Genomic DNA, 22,375 nt, shown 5'->3' with positions numbered 1-22,375 from the left:
ATTGTATTGGCTCAGCAATTGATGCCATTAATGAAAATAAATCTTTGCATTTGATAATAAACAGATTATTTAGTATCAGTCTTGTCAATTTAGTGATAAATTTTCAGGAATTGTTTTGCATGGGGTATTTAAGCTTGTGTTATCTGACAATGGATTTTTTTTATTATTATTATTATTTTTAAATTTAAATGAATGTGCAGAGTCTGTGGGACCACATTTGCACAGTCCATAGCATGGTAGAGCCTTTTTTCGAGCTGATTCACAGTATTACACAAACGCACCACTCTGTATTTTTAATAGGATGATTACTTCAGTACCCACAGCCAACCGGAACATTGTGTTTAAATGAGTGGGACAAGGATCAGGCCCTTAAGTAATACATACAGCTTTAATAACCCTCAGTTGGATGCTGAAGTGATTTTATTACATTCACTAATTATAGTTAAAGTACTATGTGCAGTCTAGAAAATGAACAGGAACAAAAGCGGGTACGTTTCCAAATGTTAATTTCATCTTCAGAACTGTTTTTTGTTAATTATGCTAATTAAAAAAGGAAATCTCTGTTACATGTGATTACGGCAATATGTGTTTTTACATTAAGTGCTATACAGCGAAATACATCTGTGTGTGCCAGCCCCCCTTGGGTGGATTCCATGTGCCGGGCGTTTACGTTAAATTCACTTTGTCCTGTTTCAGGATGCGCTTTTGTGTTGGGCTCACTGCTGAGTGATGCAGTGTAAATCCCTAAGAAAGGAGTCAAAACCCCCTTTTTTTTCAGCAGTGGTGAGCATAAATGGCTCAGCCCTGGTACAGGAGACAGAAGTGGTCTCTCTGTTAGTGTGCTACAATTGCTTGCCATAATCTTGCCTGTCTTCAGCGGTTGGCATTAAAATGCCTCTGGCCTGTTGCCTGCATCGACTTCCACTGCAGTGCTCCATCCAGGGCACCTCTGCCCATGATGGTGAAACCAAGGGGGTACTTGAGGCACTCTCAGAAAGGAAATTTATTGATCGCTTGTTCATTTAATGGAAAAAAACAAATCTAAAATTGGCTGGCATGGGCATCTTCCCACTGATTTGCTAACCTAGCACTGGTAGGACAGGCTGTGCTACGCCAGCCTTTAAAAGGAGGCTGTGATCATTCTGAAAAGAGTTTGAAGCGAAGTCTGAGCTACTGATGAGTTTTGCACGCAGAGCAGGAGCAGCTACCTGTCAGAAAAATCTGCATTGGAGGCTTCAGTAATGTTTTTTCTATTTCCAGAGTTGCCTGCTGGTTGGGAGAAAATTGAGGATCCCGTATATGGTGTCTACTATGTAGAGTAAGTGCTGCTCTCCGGTTCTGGTGTGGCTGTCGCGTGGAGGAAGGCTTTCCTCCGCAGCGGTCTGTATGCTTTGTTGGTAGCATCTCATACCGAGGAGGAGGAGGAGGAGGAGGAGACCCTGGCCCCTTAATGGCTGGGGGATGCTATAGGAGCTGGGAAAGGGCAGCCCTGCCTTGCCATTCTCCATCCTCTGGTGGGCTCTGGCTGCAGCACCCTGGGGTGGGCTCAGGGGATACAGGAGCAGCCTGGGAGGGGGTTGAGCTTCGGGGGTGAGCTCAAGACAGACAGGAGCACCCTGGGGTTGGGGCGTGCAGGAGTCCCAGCACCTCACAAAATCCTTCCATCCAGAGAACATTAACAAGCGTGCAATTAACTGAGCTTGATCCCCTTCGTGTAGTGCTATGATCAACATGCGAGTGTGCAAAGCAGACCACCAATTCTGTTACAAGTCAGAAGACGCTCAAAAGGAGGAATGGATGAGCCTGTGTGACCAAACAGCCGCGGCAGAGGTTCTTGCATCAGGCTGTGTTGTTGTGAATAGAATTACAGGTTTAATGGGACTCTCTCCGGAATTAGAACAGCTTCTTCTTTATCTAGATGTCAGATCACTCCCTAGGGAAACCAGAGATCTGAGTTTTGTTTCATCACTGACCCCATAAAATGAATTTTTAATTATGTGTATACTCCTGTCTAGTAGGATGGCTTATGATAGCCCTCAGAATAGACATGGAATACAGTTTCTGTCTGCTTTGGCTTATTTCTGACCCTACCGTCTGTGCCTAGGGAAACAAGGTTAGCAAACTGTGTAATTAAGGCTTGACATTTATTTACCAAAGGCATCAAGAATATTTTTTGGCTATTAAATGCCATGCCAAGAGTTCTTTACAGCATTTTTTCCTGTCACTTTATATATATGTGCCTGTTAGTTTTGTGGCACTCCTGAGTGATGAAATTAAATAGAAAAGTAACAGCAATGAGACATAAGTTTATTTTATTTGCTATCTATAAGCTAGCAAGATGGTTATAATTTGAGCATTTGTCTCTGTCCCTTCCAGTTCAGGCACTCTATTATTGCATAATAGTTTTTATTGAGAAACAACTGTATCATGAAAAAGTTTATATCATTTTTAAAGTAGTTATTTGTTCTTAACTTTCTGAAGATATCTTGAAATGGGAAATTAGTTAAATATTTTTCCAGTGATTTAATATTGATCTTTAGCAGAAAAAATTCTTAACATAACTATCTACAGTTATGGTATCGTGATTGCTTGAAAAAGTGGTTGGTTGTTCATTTGGGTTTGTTTTTTTGGTTTTTTGGGTTTTTTTTTTTTTAAAGACACATGCGACAAGAAACAATAAAATAGTAAGTTCTTAATGGTAAACTTTGGTTTGGATACAAAGATGGGCTTTAAGCTAATACAATTTTCTAAGGTCTACCTGCTCCTCTGCTGTAGCAAAATCACTACTGAAAAATCCCTCTTGACCAGTTGATGAGCAGCTCATCTGATCTGCAGCAAGTGCCCAGACCTGCCCCCACCGCCCTGGCATCTGTGGCTGGTGTTCGTTGTTTGGTTTCATAAAATGGTTAATCCTCCGTGGAGCGCATTGCTTGTCTGCCATGTTTGGGGCTGGGCTGCTTTTTTTTCCTTTTCCTGAGATTGGTAAGAGGGATTGGCTCGAAACATCTCATACGGGTCAAAAGCTGCCTAATGGCCCTCCAAGGAGGACAGCTCAAGTTTCACCAAATGCCAGTTTCCACTGGGAGTGTTTGCTGGTGGCTGATTCTGAATATATTTTGATCCATTTAGAGCCCAGCTTTTCAACTCATAGCCTGCATCCCTGCAAATATTTGTAAGACACCCTGTTAATGGTGTGCATTGTTCAGATAGCTTGACAGATGTTACCAGTTGTTGGGTTTTGGGTTTGTGGTTTTTTTTCCTTTTTTAATTTCAGTGAGCCAGGGAGTGACTGCACCTCTGGAAATCTGATTAAAGCAGGGATGATATAGGCCTGTCTTTTGAAATGCAATGAGACAGAGCGCCTTTTCTGTTTTAATCTCATTTTTCACAGATAGATCACTACTTTAATGTATTTGAAGGAATTAGCCATTCCTACTCAAGACATCATATCAATACTGGAATCCGCTTGTTTTCCTAAATATGCTTTTTGGCACAACTAGGTGAGCCTTGCTCCACGTACACTGCTGTTGGGTTTGTTTGGTATTTTACTCCTTTCCCCAGAGGAGTTTCATGCCTGGTCTTCATTCCTGCTTTTCACATAAAGGGTTTCGTAACTTATTGCTCTCTTTCATCTCCAGCCACATCAACCGGAAGACCCAGTATGAAAACCCAGTTCTTGAAGCAAAGAGGAAGAAACAGCTTGAGCAGCAGCAACAGCCACCAGAAGGTTGGCACCACCAAAGGCGTGATGATTGGGCTTTTCATGAGGGAACGTGCCCTCCCTTGCCTTGGCAGCACCATGCCAATATGTTTGTCCTTCCTTCTGTGGCCTTAGCATTTAAAGGCCAAATGATGTGCATAGGAAAGGTTGCTTATGCCCTTCACATAAGATGCAGCAAAAGAGAAAATCTAAACCGTATAACCACTTAAACATAGTAGCTTTCACCCTGCTAAAGGGGAGAGAATTTTCTTTTAATGTCCTTTATTTCTGAAAAGTTTCTCACCTTCCCAGAGACAATCAGAACGCATGTTTTCCTATGTAATCTGCTCCATCAAGTTACTCACTGTAGCTGGTGGTGTTCCAGTCTGTATTGGGACTCATAGGCTACCAAAGGGGATGAGGAGTGGGCATTTACATGCGCACTAAAGAAATCCCTCTGAATGAGAGACTTCTTAACCCAAGAGCTTCGGGTTGTCAAGCTCTAACATTTGAAGTAACTTCATTATTTTAAAACACTTTTTTTTTTACTCCCCCCCCTTTTTCTTTTTTTTTTTTTTTTTTTTTTTCTCTTCCCTTTAAATGCAGCCCAACTGTAGCGAGGGGCCTGTGGCATTTGGGTTTGTTTTGGTACCGTCGTAGCTTTCACACCAAGTTATTTCACAACAGTTATTGTCCAAGGGGAAAATAATTTAGGCTTCAACGTTCCTCCTGCAGCCCCATTTCCCGCAACATTAGTTCTTCTACTTAGATGCCATGAGTGCCGTGGGGAATAGATTTCATATAAATGTCAAGACCACTTAGGTGCAAATCAAGTCCCAAGTTCGAGTGGGAGATAGGGTGTCCCAGCAGACAGATTAGTTGACCTGGACATAGAGAGTCCTCCAGAACTGATTTTTGGACATCCCACTCATTTTATTCCTTCTCTCCGTGACTCTGTTTCCTCTCTTGCCATGCTTCTCACGTCTCCTCTGCTTGAACCCCACACTCCCAGTGTGTGTACGTGCAGGAGCTCATAGTGCTGTTGTGAAACGAGTAACATTTCCCTCTCTGCCCTCTCTAGAATGGACAGAGGAGTGTCCATCTCTCCCACCACCCGCTGCTCCAAACCATGTTTCAAACAACCAAGAGGCAGTTCGGGAAGCGCCAGTACAAGGTAACAACCTTGTTAAACCAGTTGTAAAAGTGCAACAAGGTTTTTTTCTTGAGAATGAAATTCCCTCAGCCATGAGCAAAGGGAGTATCTCTGTGACTAGTGTCACACGCCAGAGCACGTGCCTGCTTATCTGAATTCCCGTAGATTTTAAGACTAGTTGTTTTGAGACCACATTTGTTGCCAAATGCAAGAGGCAAATGAGATCACCTGCATCAAAAAAGGATTGTGGCTATTCTCTGTGTAGCGTTCCAAATCTTTAAAAAGGCATGGTGAAAACATGACTTACAACATCGGTGGGATTTAGCAGCAATTTGCAAGTGCAAGTAGGAGGAGACCCTTTTCTACAGAGCTGTATGGATATGCAAGGATTAGGCTTTTACACCTTCTAAACTCTACTGAGTTTAAAATGTGGCTCTTATAATAAGATCTAGTGCAGAGATTTCCTTCTGTTCTCATAGGTCAACATTCCCTCCCAAAAAGCAGCGCAAAATTTCACCATGTTGCACTGTGATTAAGACACAGATACGCATTAACGTGGGCATGTTTTAGTTTGAGAGCCAAAGCCAACGTGACCTCATGTCTGCATTTGTGGGCAGGTAGGCTTTCAAGTTAAAGTAGTTTAAGAGTTTAAGAAAACCGATCAGCATGTTTGGGACCTGTGATGTGCATAGGTTGTCTGCACTGCTGGGCAGGACCTTGGTTTTGGAGTGCTTGGAGTGTCTTGGTTGCATTTGTGACATCTGAGCAGCCAGGTTCTGGTATTGCCATGGATGAGTCTGGCTTGCAACTTTATGGATTTTCCTTTTTGCGTGCTTTGAATCCAAATGAAAATTTGGGGGGCATAGGACCTGAGGGGAACACCAGAAGAGGGAGATCCTCTGCCACTGGGAGACCTTTGCAGAGCTACCAGGCCTCCCGTGCTGAATCTGACTTTCTGTAGTAACAGAGAGTGAAGAGGCACAAGTGCCATGGCCACATGTTAGGAGCAAATTAAAACATGTGTCTGCACAATCGAAGTTGAAGGTCCTCTGGAAAGTTCTGCACGAGGAGAGAATAGGAATAAGTCCAAATACTGCAGACCTACTATGAAGTTGTATGCATGTACAAGTACTTTGGGCTATTACAGCCTTATTTATTAGCATCAATGGTCTGCGTATAGCCAACTGCTCACAAACCAGTTGCTTGTCTTAAATAACTGACCAGACAGACATGAATTGTTCCTGAATTTGCAGCGTGAGCTGAAACATTGCCAGATCAGGTTGCCAGCAGGGACAGAGAGTTCCACTTGTACCTGTTGCAGTCTAAGTGCTCTCTGGTTATAAGTGCTTGTAAGTAGGCTTCATCTTTGGGTACATCTAAATTGCATGGCTTTGCCCTGGTCTGCAGGAACCAGAGGCTGGGGAAGGTGAGAGAGGGGGAATCTGGCTGGAGTGTGTCATCGTGACAGAGCTGGGAGCAGCTGGGGGGAGGCTGGCCCTGGGAGCTGGGAAATACTCTTGTGCTCTGCAGGTCAGCCGTGGTGAGCCTGGCCGGGGTGCTGCTGTCCCAGCAGCCTTTCCTGCCACGAAGAGCCAGGGAGCGCTCTCTGCGGCAAGTGGCAGCAGGTCAGCCCTTCCAAAACAGACGTTGTAAATTTAGCAGTATCCAAAGCCCCCAGCACATTCCCGAGGGGTATTGGAGTAATCCGGACTCACAGCAAGGAAAAACACGGGAGGTCTGGGGATGGTACCCAGACCACAAGGCATCTGGGGTTAAGCATGTCATCAGAGTGCCCCCAAAATGCTGGTCTTCCTCGGGGAGATACCTGTGAATGCCACCTCTGCCTTTTACACTGTCAGGCTGAAGCAAAGGCTGCCCAAGCATCCGTGCACGGCAATGCAAAGGATCCGTCATGCAGGGGATGACGTTAGAAGCCTTACTCGGCTCTCCGCCCACTCTTGACTGCCAGCCACCGAAATTGTGCAGCAACGTTACAGGAGAGCATTAGCCTGTCTCGGCACCACTCTGAGTGACATGTCCTGGTACCCGCTGATGACTCCTTCTCTCTTTCATTCCTTCCTCTTCCTTTCTCAGTGCTACTCCCTCTTCTCTCGCTCCCCCTTTGCAGCAACTATTTCCAGCTTCCCTGTCCCCCTGCCCTATGCCCAGGGGTTTCCGTCTCTCCCACTGATGGCACTGCTGGCAGCGACATGGGCATAAGGACCCTGGCACTGCTCTCCCAGCTGGGGTTTTGTAGATACAGTCATTTAAAATGCGATCCCCTCCCAAATGCTGTGGGTGGGACATAGCCTGTGGTGCTGCTATCCTGTTACCGCAGGGCAACTTCACCCCGTATTTGTAGGCAGATGCCAGCAAGCTGTGCTTGTTCTGCTTGTCTTTTGAACCAGAAATCAGCACAGGACCAAGCCCCTCTGCATGCTGCCTCTCAGCTGTATTTGTTACCTGAGATGTCGGGTTGCACTTTGACAGTCAGGGCTTTTTTACAGCTTAGGGTCTGAGCAGAGCATCTGCCCACGATGTGCAGGATTACGGTGTTCCTGCGCTACCCTTCAAAGGCAGAAGACTGCAAGTCCTCACACTGCCCCCTCATGAATAATCTTCAAATGAACTTTTTTTTTTTTCCCCAGTCAAAGGCTTACGAGTCTCAAATCCCCTCACTCTCCCTCAAGGTCTCCTTTCTGAACCGAGGCCCACGGCAATGCTGCCGAGGTTTTTGAAAGTATGCCAGCTCTCCTGGCTGCAATACACACTGCTGATCCCGAAGCTGTCACCAGAGGGCTTAGTGGCACAGGCTTTTCCCCTCTAAGCTTTAAAAACAATTAAAAGTGCAAAGGTGTTTAGTGTTGGCACTGTGAAGTACAGCAACCGTGATCCCTTTTCCGAGCCTGTGCAACATGCTCTGCAAGGATGCGCTTTTGTCTTTGGAGCACCTCGTTCCTCTTAACCGTGCTCCCAGAGAGCATTAACAGCCCTCCAGCACAGCCGCTCCGGTCCCGGGCCGCTCTTTGATCCGTACTTCACAATGGCAGTGTTTCATCCACAACAGGCAAGGAGCAGAAAGGCAGGAGAAAAGACTTCAAACGGTGTCTGAAGAGCAACATCGGTGTCCTCCCCTTTTTCACTGGAGGAGGCCACAGGGTGGTGGCGATGTGGGGGGGGGGCGGGTCATGGTAAAGGGTTACACAGTGTCTTGCCAGAGCTCAGAAGTTGCTTTTTGCTAGGTGGGTTGGGAGAAGGCCAAGTGGTGAAAAACATAATGATATTCCTTTCTGCAGAAATTCTCGCTGCAGACTCCTTCTGTAGGAGGCATTTGTGCTGCCCCTGTCCCATCCTTCCTGGGATGGATATAACCACCTCAGGACAGAGATAAGACACATATCTAAGCCAGCATTGCCAGCTTTGATATATTCCATTCTTTAAAGCAGCATGTTTTCCCCTTTGTAGCCTTGGGTCTTTGGTGTGCACAACCACAGCTAACAAAGTGCCAGGTACTAGGGGTTTTTCCTCACTCCTTTTACTGCATGATTGGATCCGTGGAGACGGGTGGAGTGCGATGAGGTGAGAGGATGCTGGAGTGAAGTGCAGTCCTGTCCCAGCACACCACGGTGTTTGTCCATGTACTTGTTAGAACGGGGAGGGGCAGAAGAAAAACAGATCAAACACTCTTGCCTGCCTGTTTATAGATTTTCCAAACTTCCTACACAGGAAAACCTTTTTTTACACGAAACCCTTCTGAGTTGAAAGGGAAGTTCATCCACACCAAGCTAAGGAAAAGCAGCAGGGGTTTTGGCTTCACCGTCGTTGGAGGGGATGAGCCGGATGAATTTCTCCAAATCAAAAGTTTGGTGCTCGACGGCCCCGCGGCGCTGGATGGCAAAATGGAAACAGGTACTGATGCTTTATATCAAAATCACCACCACCACTTTGATTTATATTTTTACTGCTGATTTTATGTGCAATTCATACAGGACTGTAGCCCTCATCCCCTTTTTGGGGAAAGGCATTCAGCTTTCCCATTAGGAAGCGGGGAAGTGAGATATATAAAGGGGCATGTTCAAAATCTTACAGCAAGGCACTTTACGTCCTGGAATTTCTCAGGTGCCAAAATAGCTAGCTGGGACTCTGCCAGCTCCTGCTCTCCCCATGCTGACCTGCGGAGAGGAGCCAGCAGTTGTGGGGTCCCACATCAGGCTGTGGGTTACTGCTCCCCACTGTGGCAATGGCTGCTGTATTTTTGTAGGGCTGCATCACTATGTTTTGCGTATCTGCCATGCCGCTCACCCTTCCTTCCAAGCTACTCCCAGGGAATGGGTGGAGGAGTGGGCTAGTTTGCGTTTCCCTGTGTGGAGGTACCAAGGGCCAATTTGTTTTGCCAGAGATCAGGCCCAGCATGATGAAATCCTGTTAGGATTCACCTAAGGTCACAACTCCTCACTTGCAGGTGGAGCACCATAACATTAAACATCCCGGTGTTGCAGCCTCAGTGTTAAAAAATGAATGATAACTTAATTGATACCTAGATTTCAGGCCAAAGTATGTCTGAGACATGACACGTGGCACCATATTTGAGCAGTTGGTATTTGAGAGCCTTCTGTTATAGCTCTCATGTGCTCTCAGTTTTGTTTCTATCATATGTCAGTGTAGCACAGCATATAACAGTGAGAGCCGGGCTTTGAAATAACTGTTAAATGGGCCATATACCATCATTTGAATTTATTAATTTTTTTCATGAGGCAATTCCATTTTCACTTTCAAAAATGTTTATGTACATAAAGGCTTTATGCAGTGAATCCGTTGCGTACAGAGAGTTCTTGCTTGCCCAAGTGTCACCATTCCTTTTCCTTGCAAAGGTACTTAAATGCTGCTATTTACCTGTGAGTGGTACCCGTGGATGCTGCGGATCAGCTCACAGGCTCTAGTCCTCACCTTCCTGGGGTGCACAAAACATACGTGTTTGGTATATCTGTCTGTGTCCTCTGCAGGGGACGTCATAGTCAGTGTGAACGATACGTGTGTGCTGGGGCACACTCACGCTCAAGTTGTGAAAATCTTCCAGTCCATCCCCATCGGTGCCAGCGTGGACCTCGAACTGTGCCGAGGCTACCCCCTGCCCTTCGATCCCGATGATCCCAACACGAGCCTGGTTACGTCCGTGGCAATTTTGGACAAAGAGCCGATCATTGTGAACGGGCAGGAAAATTACGACTCCCCAGCGAGCCACAGTAGTAAAACAGGGAAAGTAAATGGCACAAAGGAAGCGAGACCCAGCAGCCCGGCTGAGGTCTCCTCCAACGGACCCCACGGTTACCCCAATGACACGGTGTCTTTGGCGTCTTCGATAGCAACACAACCTGAACTCATAACTGTGCATATAGTGAAAGGGCCTATGGGCTTTGGGTTTACTATAGCAGACAGTCCTGGTGGGGGTGGCCAAAGAGTGAAACAAATTGTGGACAGCCCAAGGTGCCGCGGCCTGAAGGAGGGCGACCTTATAGTCGAAGTCAACAAGAAGAATGTGCAGAGCCTCACTCACAACCAGGTGGTGGATATGCTGATTGAATGTCCTAAGGGAAGCGAAGTCACGTTGCTGGTGCAGCGAGGAGGTAAGTCTTCAAAACTGCTTTAAAATATTTCTTCTTGAAATTTAAAAAAAAATTCATGTCATGAAAGACCTGCTCTCCTAAGCTTCTCTGTACAAATGGGTTATGTCCTGAGGTGTAGAAACTGCCCCAAGTTGGCAGTTGTCAGGTCACACAGATGGTTGAAAATATTTGTTGTTTGATGCTGCACCAGGGTGAACGTGCATGGAGGTGCCATGCGCACACGCACTACACGCCGTCCTCTGGTAATGCACAAAAGGGTGGCATGGTTACACATACGGTTACACCTTTACTTAAACAACAAACCTGATCTCATGCTTGTAAAACTTAATTATTTGAAATAGAACATGGACGTTTCTTGAACTGTTTTGGGAGATGGAAGAGGCTGGTAATACGTTCTGTAATTTGCAGTGTTCAAAATCAGATATGTAATGACTTTTCCCTGTGGAAGGGTTACACCTGGGATACAGTTGGGAGTGGAGGAGAGAATTTAAACTTCACCAAGTTGTAAGCAATTGAAATGTTACTTCTGGACACGTTTATTTGCTGCGCAATCCGGAGCTGAGCTCAGTTTTGGTTGCATTGCTGAAAGGCTGCCAGCGGTTAAAAAACCACCCTACAGGCAGTGTCTGCAGCCCACGTGGGAGCATGGATGGTAGGTAACCTGTCAGTGGGGTCAGCCCATCCACAGAAACTCTTTCCCTACACATAGTATGTGTAAAATAATCTGAGGTAGCATGCTCCACCTCACGTAGCACACTTTTAGTCCGTGGATTAAAATTACTGGAAGAGTTAGTGTCAAGCTCGCAGGGAAAGCGCAGGTCAGCTGTTGAATGCAAAATGAAGAGCAGAGGGGTCAGCTCTCCCTCTCTGCTCTGGCACTGGCAGCGGGGATCTGAGGGGGCGAAGCCCCGGCCCCGCTGCGCTCCCTGTCCCGGGCAGCGGTTTTCATGGACAGTGCACACATCGGTGCTCAGCGCCTCGCAGGGATGAGCATGCTGCAGAGACAGTTAAGCTGGCAAGTAGGTGCTGAACGCAGCCCCCAGCCATATATACATATATATATATATATATATATATAAAAGCACTTTTCTGATGCATTTTCTAAAGTGTCTTGATTGTAGTAGTTAGCAACAAAAGCCAGTCCCTTTAAACGGGGGACAGGTTGCTTTCTGAATTTGCAACTCTGGTTTGTTGTTTTTAAAGACCTATTTCAAGGAATTGAGGACATTGATTCTGCAATTAATAGCGGCTCTGGAGAAAGCACTGCCTTTCTCCTACTCCTTCCTTTCCAAGTACTTACTGTGTTTTTCTATTTTGATAGTAAATTAAAAAGTAGAGAACAGAATATATTAAGAATTCTCCAATTTTCAAAGTGTGAGTTCCTTAAAGACTTTCAATGCTAGAGAGGTTTAAAAAATGCACTTCGTTCTCGTGATTAATATATGTACTATGGGGAAAATACGGTTGGAAGAAAAATAGCAGCTATTATTAACCCTCCTGGAGAGTGCATATATATCTGGTAACACCATACATTAATTATTTGAATTGTGGCTGACATTTAATAATCCTCCTTATGCCTTGAAGGCATAATGAAAAGATTTCATGAGGAAATAAAAGCATAGTTTTAATAAGATAGTTATTAGTTCCCTGGTAATCTTGCTGAATGTCTCTCTTCTTCTTTTATTTAATCAAGATACTAACCACATGTTGAGCATTTGCTATCACCTTCCTAGATAGATAACGTATCAATCTCCTTGAACTGCCTCCCTCCCTCCTTCAAGGTCCTGACATTTTCATCTGAGCATAGAGCACTTGCAGTTCCAAATTTCACGCTCTCGTGGTACAGGACTCAGAAACTGTGGTGGCCCTGGATCCACAGTTAATCATTGAAACATGTTTTTCTTCACATCCAGAAGCAAGCTGGACCGAAAGGCACTCAGGTTGTGACCAGAAGCCAAGCAGAATACGGACAGCAATAGTAGCCCCAGAATCAAACCCAGTCAGGTTTGTTTAAACCTTGTGAGATGGTGCCGGCTAAGATGCACCCAGCACTCGGTGCTGCTGTGTTTGGGTCCTTGCTCCTGTAACTTTACCTCGTGTTACCCCTGCCAAGTCTTTTCTCAGAAGTACCATCCCCAGACAAGGTGCCACTATTTATTTTGGTCCAATTACAGAAATGTAGTTGGCTCCGGCGTCTGATAACCTCCTTCAGGGCTCTTGAAGCAGTTCTTCTTTAGCTTCACTGTCAGTTGTCCTTTCCTCCTCCTCCCTCTGGTGTCCAGCGAAGAAAATGCTCAGATGCTGTCAGGCATCCTTGCATTAGCCTAACATTTGCATTCAGTCAGGCTTTGCATGAAGCATCCCTGCAACACTAAGGCTGGTGTTCAGAGCTGTCGAAAGGATTTGTCAGAAGTGATTACTAATCAGGCAGAAAAATATCAGAAAGAGATGTGTAATATACGGGAAAAGCTCTGCCTGCTCCAAGCTACTGGTGCGCTCCCAACAACGAGGTTTAATTGTTAAAATGCAAACCCACAGCCGCTGAGAGCAGCCTGTAAAATATTTACTGTAAAGTGTATTCAGCTGAAGCGCTGGCTTATGGGAGCGGGCGAGTCCTGCCGTTGCCATTGAGTGAGGAACAGAAGGATGATTTCAGGAAGGATGAAGCTGAAATCCCCCCTCTGCATGCTTGGCTGCTCGTGTGTCATCCGAAAATGGTTTGCAGGACTCATACAAGATTGGGGCAGGGGGGTAAATACATTAGAGAGGGACAATGTCAGGTCATTGAGATTTTGCTTCCCAGGGGCCCCATAGAAAACTTGCCTTATCTATGTTCTGATTTAATTTTTTATTTTCCCCTTCCTTCTCCCCTCTCTAGGGCTTAATTATATTATTGCTGCTGTTTTCTTATTTCACCCGTACATAGTGCTGGATAAAACTCACTGAGCATATCTCATGGCTTGGACTTCAACACTTGAGGGATTCAGAAAGCATGAATTCCCAGCAAAGGCAGGGTGCAGAGGAGCTAATTGGGCTGTAGGCGAGAGCAGATCAGAAAAGCTGCTTTTGCTTAGCAAATGAAGGGACAGAGGGGACAAAAGTATTGTCTAACTATTAGGTAGGAGAGATAGAAGATACTTAAACCAAAGAGTTGGCTGAAGAACAACTGGGTGTTGTTCAGCCATGAGTAATTTAAACTGGAAATAAGAAGAAAGTGCCAACCCATTAGAGCCTGTAAGTCAAACTGGAGGAGGCATAAAGGCTTTGTCGTCTGAAGGTGAAGCTCAGCACGTTTGAAGGCGATATGACATCGTGCCTGCAACAGCAGAGGAGTGCTTGCTAACCCAGCAGGACCGTTCAAGGGCTGTGTACCTGAGAGTAAACCAGTGCTACTGGTTACCAAATGCAGAATTAAGTATATGCTTTTGTCCCTGCACTGCACAATGTGATTACACATTTCAGTTATTTTGAAGAATTATTGTTAATAAGGCCACAAAAGGCACGCCTTTATTTTGAATTCTTGTAGCTGAAAAGGTTCTTTTAACCTTGTACCTACCAAGTACATAAAGTACTTTTCTCAGAAAAAAAGCAAAGAAAGAAGGTAATATTTGCCACTTGAAATCCATTTGTCATTGAAGTCTCGTCTACGCACAGTAATCGACTGAAATAAGCAATTCTCAAATACCTCTTCATTCTGCACAGATTCTATTCATAATAAAAGCAACATTTTGTCAGAATAATTTCCCTGCTTCCCAAGGGACTTTTATTCTGGGAGTTGTGTCTATGCTGGGACAGGTGTGGGGTTGTTTCAGAACAAGTTATTCTGCAAAACTACTGTGCTGTATTTTTTGCAGTCACTGAGATCTAGCATTTGTTTCAGTGAGAACATTTGGGTGTCTTACTGATGTATTTTGTGAATGACCTCAGATTAAAGAGGATTATTTTTTTCCTTTTTTTCCCTCTTTTTTTTTCAGGTCAGTCTTCAGTTCAGGTCATCCAAAAATTTTGTGATTAGTTTGTGTTCAGTTACAAGAATTAAACTGAGCAGTTTTCACGCAGGTTTGAATGGACAGTTTCCCTTCAAAGCTTTCACAGCACTCACTAGCATCTTTATTCACCGGAAGGTCAAAAATAGCATAAACCTTGAGCCTGATCTACGTAATCCCCTTGAAGATGTGTTCCCACTTTGCTCCAGATCAAAGTAAAAGCATGCAGGTGAAATGTCACTCACATGTCATGTGCAAATCAGTGGAGTTTCTAATAGCTTTCCCTAGTGCCAAATTCACATTAAACTGGGGAATGGAAATCCATCTTCTGAAAAATATATGATATATATGCTAGAGTTTCGAAACTAAATCTATTTATGGGAAGAAGAACCAATGCAACATCTACCTGTCTAAATGCCCATCGGTGGGCGCCTGAGTCTTAACTTCATGTAAAAGCAAAGTCCATGGTAAATTCCCTGTTCATGGTTCAATTGAACGGGAAGTGTGCGTGGGGAGCGGTGGAATAGGTGGAAGTGGAGAGAGGTCGGTGCCAATGGTCCTGCTCATTTGGTCCTTGACTCAGTGGTTTTAAGAAGGTCCCTGTGATACATAAAACCACAATGAAGATTTGCAGCAGTAGAACAAAATTACAAAGCTCTAAAGCAGTAAACCTATTAAGTCTCCTTAGCTAGCTGGACCTTCCCGGGCTGTTCCAGTGATGCTCTTGGCATGTGAGGGTAATTAACCTCGGACACTTCCCACAGAGAGGAGTTAACTCCTTCTTGTGCTGAAAATGCGTGCTAGAGTCAACTGCCCCGGACTAGAAGGCTCTTTCTGTAGCCTTAAATGGAAGGACATCTTTTTTCTCTGTCTTGTGTCTGTGCCATTGAAATATTGCATAGTAATATAAAGATACATGTCTTTTTCTTTACACTGCTTGCTGCAGCTTCAGGCTCCCCCCAGCCAGGGCAGAGAGAGTTACAAGATCCTTTAGACACAGTGGGAAAACTTTATGAACAATATATGATAACAACTTATAATGGTAAGCACATTATAGCAGTATAATTGAAATCAGATTGTTCTTTGAGATCTAGAGTGTCAAAATACAGTGCTCAGGCATAAATGAGCAGTGGCACTGAGCAGTAAGTATCTGAGCTGAGTGAAATCCGTTACCGCTGCAGGTTTCAGAGGACATCTCCTCACTACTCCATTCTTTCTGCCCCACCAGAAACATGTAACAGTCTGAATTTTATAAGCAAAAGTATTGGTTTTGTACTTGTTTATCGAGATCCTCTCCCCCCATGGAAATGAAATTTTCCCTTCCTGTCCTTACCAGAAGTGTTGGAAATGGATCATTTAGTGGTAAGAGCCAAACAAAAAAACCCCCACTATCTCACAGTGTTGGAATTAGAGGTCCTTTTCAGTTGCTTCCCTAATGATGTAAAACCATGGTAATTAGAGCTGCAACCAGCTATTCAGTGCAGACTTGAACTCTTTTGAACAAGCCACTCACTTCTGTTTGCCCTTTAGGCTTGCAGTGAAGAGCGAGTTGAAAGTCACGCCACTTAAGCATCTAGCTGCCAGAAGATTTCAAACTGTCTTAGCAGCTGCTGAATGAGAGAAAAATTGAGTCCAAACTGCATTTAGGACAAAAATCACAACCTGGGAATCATCTGACCGTTACCACAGAGCGTGTTTGCCTCTGCCAAAGCTTCTGGAAAGGGAAGAAAAGTTCACCATTTCCAGCAGTGTTTTCAGTTCCTAATACAGAGGGAGCAGAGCATTATACTGAGGTCTTTGTCCCGTGTTTGGATCCATAGGACCCCCCCCCGAACCCCACCTCGCTAAGCACAGAGCTGCCGGTACCAATCGTTGTGCCTGCCACCTTTGTGGTTGCTTTTCCTACTCTAGTCCCCAGGCTACCATGTTGTGGCAGCTTCTTCCCTCACCCGGAGCAGGAGCAGATCTAATTCCTCTCTGCCATCTGGTGTGCTCAACTGACCTCTACATTATTTGAAAATCCCATTTCAGCTCACCCCTTTTTCCTTGCCTTACCTTCTGTCAACCACCACCAGCTCCCAAAGCTCCCAGTACCTCCCATCAAACCTGTTTGTTGAATCTCTTAGCAGTTTGTCACTCAGTATAGGTTATTTTGAGCTGTACACTGAAAAATACCTGATATTGTACTACAAATAATACCACCCAGAAATAACAGGTGAAAGGATATTTTTGATAGCTCATAGGCACCCCTCACTAGTTAGTAAATTATACTTAAAAAATCAGAATCATAGTATGCTTAAAGAAATATATGTCCATGTGTAATGCCAAGATTTATTTTTCAAGTTCATTACGTTGTATTCCAGGGTTATTACTTTGTAATTCCAGAGTTATGGATTTCCTGATTAAATTGGGAATCTCATTTGGCATTTAAAAATCTGTCTTCAATTGTTTCCTCTTGTTTATTTTTGTTACTATGTCCTTTAAAGAGATTTGCCTGGGAAGAAGGGGATAAGGTTAGTGAAGTTTGTAAGTTGGTCTACAAACTGCATTAGAAATGAAATTAAATGTTTTTAAAATGTTTTGCAATGTTACTTTTCCTTTTTCTGAAAATAGACAATCCTAGTGAAAATACATTGCTAAAACTTGGGACTTAAGTGCAGGGAAGGAGCAGCTCTGGGGGAACCTTTAGTTGGGAGTAGCTGCATCTTTTTTTCCCAAACCACCACTCTCTTATTCTCTTCTCTTCTCTTCTCTCTGTTAAGCGGAATTATATTCTAACAAGGCCAAAAAAAGCTGATGAGACTTTAAAGCAAGTTTAAAGCAAGTTTGATGTCACATTTACTATTCTCTTACAGCCTTATTCTGATTAGGGACTAGTATATCAAGGAGCAGATACAAAAATCGGTTGAAGTCAGGAAAAGATGAAATAAAGGAAATGTTACACATTTTGGTATTTTTAATAAGAAGTTTGAAGTTCATACCCCTTATTAGAATTGCTTATGTGCATGTATTTCAATCCACTGTGCAAGTTAATTTTCCTGTAAACAGCTCCGGAGTGTTAGATACGCCTTTTTGGGGCAATGCTGTGTATTGTTATGCAGCACCATACACTGATCACTGGTAATTGGTTTTGTAAATAAAGCTAGCAGGAACTTGTTTTCTCTTTGTGATAAAAATAAGCTAAACTTAACATTTAAAATCAGGTCGTCTTATAAATAATGTAGTATTTGGGGATTACGCAGTGTTTTTCTCCTTCAAAGTGCTTTACAGGTGTTAATCTTAGTGACATTAGCTGTTTGTTTTTGATGATCTAAATTTGCAAGGTTTGGGATAACTCTGCTTACCAAAATCATGAAGGGGGAAATTTTGGTGCTGCTGAAGTCCATGGCAAGGCTCCCATTAGACTCCAGGAGGCAGCAGGGTTTCACCAAGGTTTTGGATGCCTACAAATGCCTGCAGCCACAAAGGGTAATTGTCGGTAGCTTGTTCAGACACCAAATAGTTTGATGTGCGTTACTAATGTTCATACAAATAGTGCATTTGCAGGAACTAATTAATTAGCATTACCAGGTCGTGCTGGAGTTGCTCAATGCAAGGCATCCAGTGGAAATAGTAAGCGACAAATTCAAATACCAACCTCAAAAAGGCCGAGCGCTTAAAAAATCCTACGTTAAGCTCCCAAAATTCCAGATATAAAAATACCACATCGGAGTTCTTTCTGTCTTTTTATTTCAAGCCTCTAGTATTCATATCCAATTGCCTTTTCTAAACCCTGAGAGGCTAAGACACTCCAGACAAAGCACATTGTCATATAAGCACCTGATTCCAAAACCAACAGCTTTATAATATTACAGTTCTGAGAATAAAGGAGAATCGGCATCTCTGGTATGTGGACATTTTAATTGCCTGCAGAATTTTCAGCTCTTGCTGGTGTGATACATGCAAAGTGCTGACACTAATCTGTTAGTCATTTGAGGCACAAGTGTTTTCCCCTCAGCTACCCTTCATTAACTCCATTTGCACTGATTCTCCTCTAGAAATGAGTAAACAAATGAAGAGATGCCTGTGAAATCTGCTTTTTGGGTCAGCATTAGTTTTACATCAGTTGCCCTGCATTTTTGTGGCAGCGTGGCCTATCTATGCTATAGCTTGTATCCCCCAGATATATGTGTCATCTGAGCTCCAGAGTCGCTTGGAAGGGTGAAATAGGATAGAACAGTTGCTGATTCATTGCTTGGCATTTTGTTACACATTTTGCATTAATTTCAAGGGCTGAGATAATTTCCTAAAGTTTTGAGATATTTCACGAAGTGTGCTTTAAGGCGGAAACCTGTACTTTAATTATTAAGGAGGTGAACAATTAATGTATTTGGAATAATGATACAATGTCAGTTCTGCGTAACCTTGCGTGCTGACAGCACAATAGTGGTGGCGTGCACGTTATGCGCACGGCTGCCTTTCTGTGGCAGGGAATCTAGATCTGCTTTAAAATCAGTAAGAAACCAAAGCATTTGCTGAATGCTGGAAGAAAAAAATGTCTGAAATCTTCCCATCAGGATGTTTTATTGCATGAAGCACCTTATCTTGCAGAAAGCGGTAGGCTTTTAGATGAGAACAAAACAGGAGGTTGCTTAGCAAATGAAAGATGAGAGCTCTGAAATTCTTCCTAAAGGCTTTTTTTTTCTCCCTAGCTTGAGATTTTGAAAGTTGGCTTTTTTTCCCCCCTTATGTTTTGATTTGGTTTTGGTATTAAATGCTGAAGTGGTATAAGTGGAGGAACTCAAACCCACACAATGTTGTTTTATATCAAATGTGATGTGATGTAACACAAGGTGGCACAGCAGAACCTAATACTATGCGTTAGATAAGGCAGATTTAGCTAGAGATGTGCCTCCCACATCTTCATTGGGATTTGCACAGCAGGAAATGAAGCAGACTTGGAGCTGTGCAGCAAGGAGGGGTTTATGCCACCCGGTTTTTCCTCCTACCCTTACATACTGCCTGTGTGGCATTTTGCTGTGCATGTAATTGTAAATAACGAGTTTTTATCAGACACATTGCAGGTAGGTACGGTGGCTGCTGCCCTGATTTGGCATTATAATAACCAGCCATAACTGAATTAATGAGGTATTAGAAATCCAAGAAAGGTTTTTGTTTATCACTGTAGTTAAATACATTTGGAGAGTCATTAAAAGCAATAGCAGGTGGGCGAAACTGAGGAAGAAGGATGGCTTTGTAATGGACTAGTCAATGAGTTTGTTCGGAGACATTGTTTTTTACATATCTATCCTTATGTCTCTAAGTCTCTATTCTGAATTTTTTTTTCCCCATTCTGCCCTGGAATTTTATGTTTGTTTATTTTCATGTTTATTTTTCCTTCGTCAGATGGACTTATTTTTGCGATAGTGATGGTAATTAGGACTATACCAGCTTTAAGACCCTGTTAGAGCTGTGTCTTTTGTGCCAGAAGACCTGCAGTGTACCACGAATTGGACCTGAGAAGTTGGCGGGGTTTGTAGACCAGACAGATTTGGTAGAGGAGCCTGAGCTTCAGGGAGATGATGCAGCTGGCTGAGGGTGCTGGGGCAGGTCAGGGCCCTGTGCCTGGGGGCACATGAAGGTAATGTTGGTAGGGATGTGGCAGGTGAATATCAGTCCCCAGAAGGTTTGACTCCATCCTTATCCTTAAGGGTTAGTTTCTGAGGTGTACAGTTACATACTTGAGTTACTGATTTATTTTTATAGAAAACTGTGTTTTAAATCAAATAAAGTCACGTTTTGTGAAAACATCTGCCAATTCATTGTCCTCTGTTAAAGATTTTCTGCCTTAGTGTGCCATGTGTTCATGTGCACCCCCCAGGGCTGAATCTGGCTAAGCATTCTATAAATATTAGCTTATTATTGAGGGATGTTCTTTATTAATAGCAACATCAAACTAATGCCAAGGGGCCCTATTTGTAGGCGTCCCCTTTGTGCAGGCTGCTCTCCAAATACGAAATACGAGAATCTGCCATAAGCCACGCAGGTTTGAGCATGTGGATTTACACCTTGTAACAGTGCTGTGATAAGTCTGAAGACAAACACCCTCACGGAGCAGGATAAATACAGATGTGACAATAGCAAAATATAGTTTCTCCTCTACCGGTGTCCTCCGTGCTGAGCTTGGAGTGGCACATGAGATTGGCCTTGAGGTGCTGCTGCCCTTCGGTACCCACATGGCCATGCCACGGGACAGCCAGCTGAGGAGAGGGGGTTTAGGACTGGACATCTTCAAAACTGCAGCATACCCAAAAAGCTGTGAGATGTGCTTTAGAAATAAAGCTTGCAAGTCATGGATTTTGTGGGCTTGTGGAAAAGGGTAGGTACTTTCACGCGTATCCACACGTGTATGCTTATATATATGACAAAAATAGATATAATACATGTGTACACACACATATCTATGTGAAAAGAACATGGGGGTTTCTAATTACTTTCCAATTCTGATGCTTACCATTCATGAGGTTTCAGAAATTTAATGTCTATGTCTATGTACATATTCATTTAAATATTAAGAGAGATTTTAATCTAAGCATATGACTCCAACAGCTCAAGCTTTAGGAAAAACTCTTCATTTAATGAGCTTCAAAATCAAAATATAAGAACTGCTGACCTGCTTTCAACCATAGGTTAGATGGGTAATTGTCACAGTAATTCTCAATCTCTTTTATTACCTTACTGTCTTGGCATTACCATATGTATCTTACTACATAGTTAAAATTTATATTTTTGTAGTAATTAAATAGCATTTTATTAGACTGTATCTTCTTTATCGCTTCTAAAATCAATTCTGGTTTGAGATGCTGAAAATATAACTGAGACTTCAATTACGAGGAATTGTTTAGCATCCTGACCAAAAATGAGTAATTGAGGCTAATACAATTTAACATCTTTAGAGCATCTAGAACTGAAATTCTTGTTAATGGCAATAATATACTATGCCTCATTATGTTTTTTGCCAGTGCCAGTGGGTTAATAATGCCCAAGATGGTCTTTTGAAAACATCGCTTTCCTAGCATTAGCACTGAACATTAGCATTAGAAACGTGGCATTTTTCACTGTATTTGGTAGTTACCAAACTTGATTTATGGCAGGGTTATATTCCTGCAGTGTAAATTATTCTCTCACTTAAAGCTTGTATTGCATAGCTAATTTTTTTGCTAGTGCAGCGACACTCTTGTTACGCAGATCACGACGACAAGCAGAAAAGTTGGGCAGGGACAAGGCAGGGCTTTTCTTCTTAATGGTGCTCCTTATGCCTATATAGGATTGCTTCTCGTGCTGCAAATGATTCTGGTATGTTTTCTTGTTCTTTCTCCAGTCAGTAAAACATCAAGTTGCATCTGTTATTTTACACAGTATTTGTCCTTTATTAGAAATTTTTTTGGCAATGGATTTCACAGAATCAAGGGGATTACTTTGTCACCACCAGCCTCCCATCCTCTGCCCCCCCCAGCAGCACTAATGGCCATTAGCGTTAATTATTTAGAGTTCCTTGTTTTCACACAGAAAGCAGCGATCAATGTGCAATGCCAGGTATATGGCTGTGTACCACCCGACTCCAGTACTTTACCCCTCATCTTTCAAAGTGTCTGTTTTCTTTGATACAGGCTTTCGTTTTTATTCAGCATAGTGTAAGCAGTGTTATTTAGAAAGCTTGGTTGTTTTTTTTTTTCCGGGCAGGAACATTTTCTCTGTAAATGTTAACCTTGTGACACAGTCTGAAATGTTTCTTTTCTTGTGTTTTTATTTATCTCCTGCTAATTTTCAGCTGTTGTGCATTCTGGGCTGCAGATGACATAATGGCGAAACCAAATGGGTGGCCTTTTCACTTAGGCTCACTTATAGCTTTTTTTTGCTGTTGGGTATGGAT

At 43.3% G+C, this 22,375-nt stretch overlaps 1 protein-coding gene across 35 annotated transcripts in view; it reads left to right on the top strand.

The window, feature by feature from the left end:
• MAGI1 (membrane associated guanylate kinase, WW and PDZ domain containing 1) overlaps nt 1-22,375 on the top strand; it is a 356,594-nt gene that overhangs the window by 290,830 nt on the left and 43,389 nt on the right. For 29 of the 35 annotated variants that reach the window (XM_030043387.2, XM_030043384.1, XM_030043372.2 and 26 more), the window contains 5 exons: nt 1,261-1,318; nt 3,639-3,727; nt 4,782-4,874; nt 8,580-8,762; nt 9,857-10,477. In XM_030043387.2, the coding sequence (XP_029899247.1) occupies nt 1,261-1,318; nt 3,639-3,727; nt 4,782-4,874; nt 8,580-8,762; nt 9,857-10,477 (1,044 nt within the window). The remainder of the gene's footprint in view (nt 1-1,260; nt 1,319-3,638; nt 3,728-4,781; nt 4,875-8,579; nt 8,763-9,856; nt 10,478-22,375) is intronic. The other 6 variants (XM_030043376.2, XM_030043388.2, XM_030043378.2 and 3 more) reach the window with 1 other exon arrangement.

This window comes from Aquila chrysaetos, chromosome 20, assembly GCF_900496995.4.
Source record: "Aquila chrysaetos chrysaetos chromosome 20, bAquChr1.4, whole genome shotgun sequence".
Classification (NCBI taxonomy): Eukaryota; Metazoa; Chordata; class Aves; order Accipitriformes; family Accipitridae; genus Aquila; species Aquila chrysaetos.
Note: the sequence above shows the minus strand (reverse complement) of the source record. Positions and strands in the feature narration are given on the sequence as shown.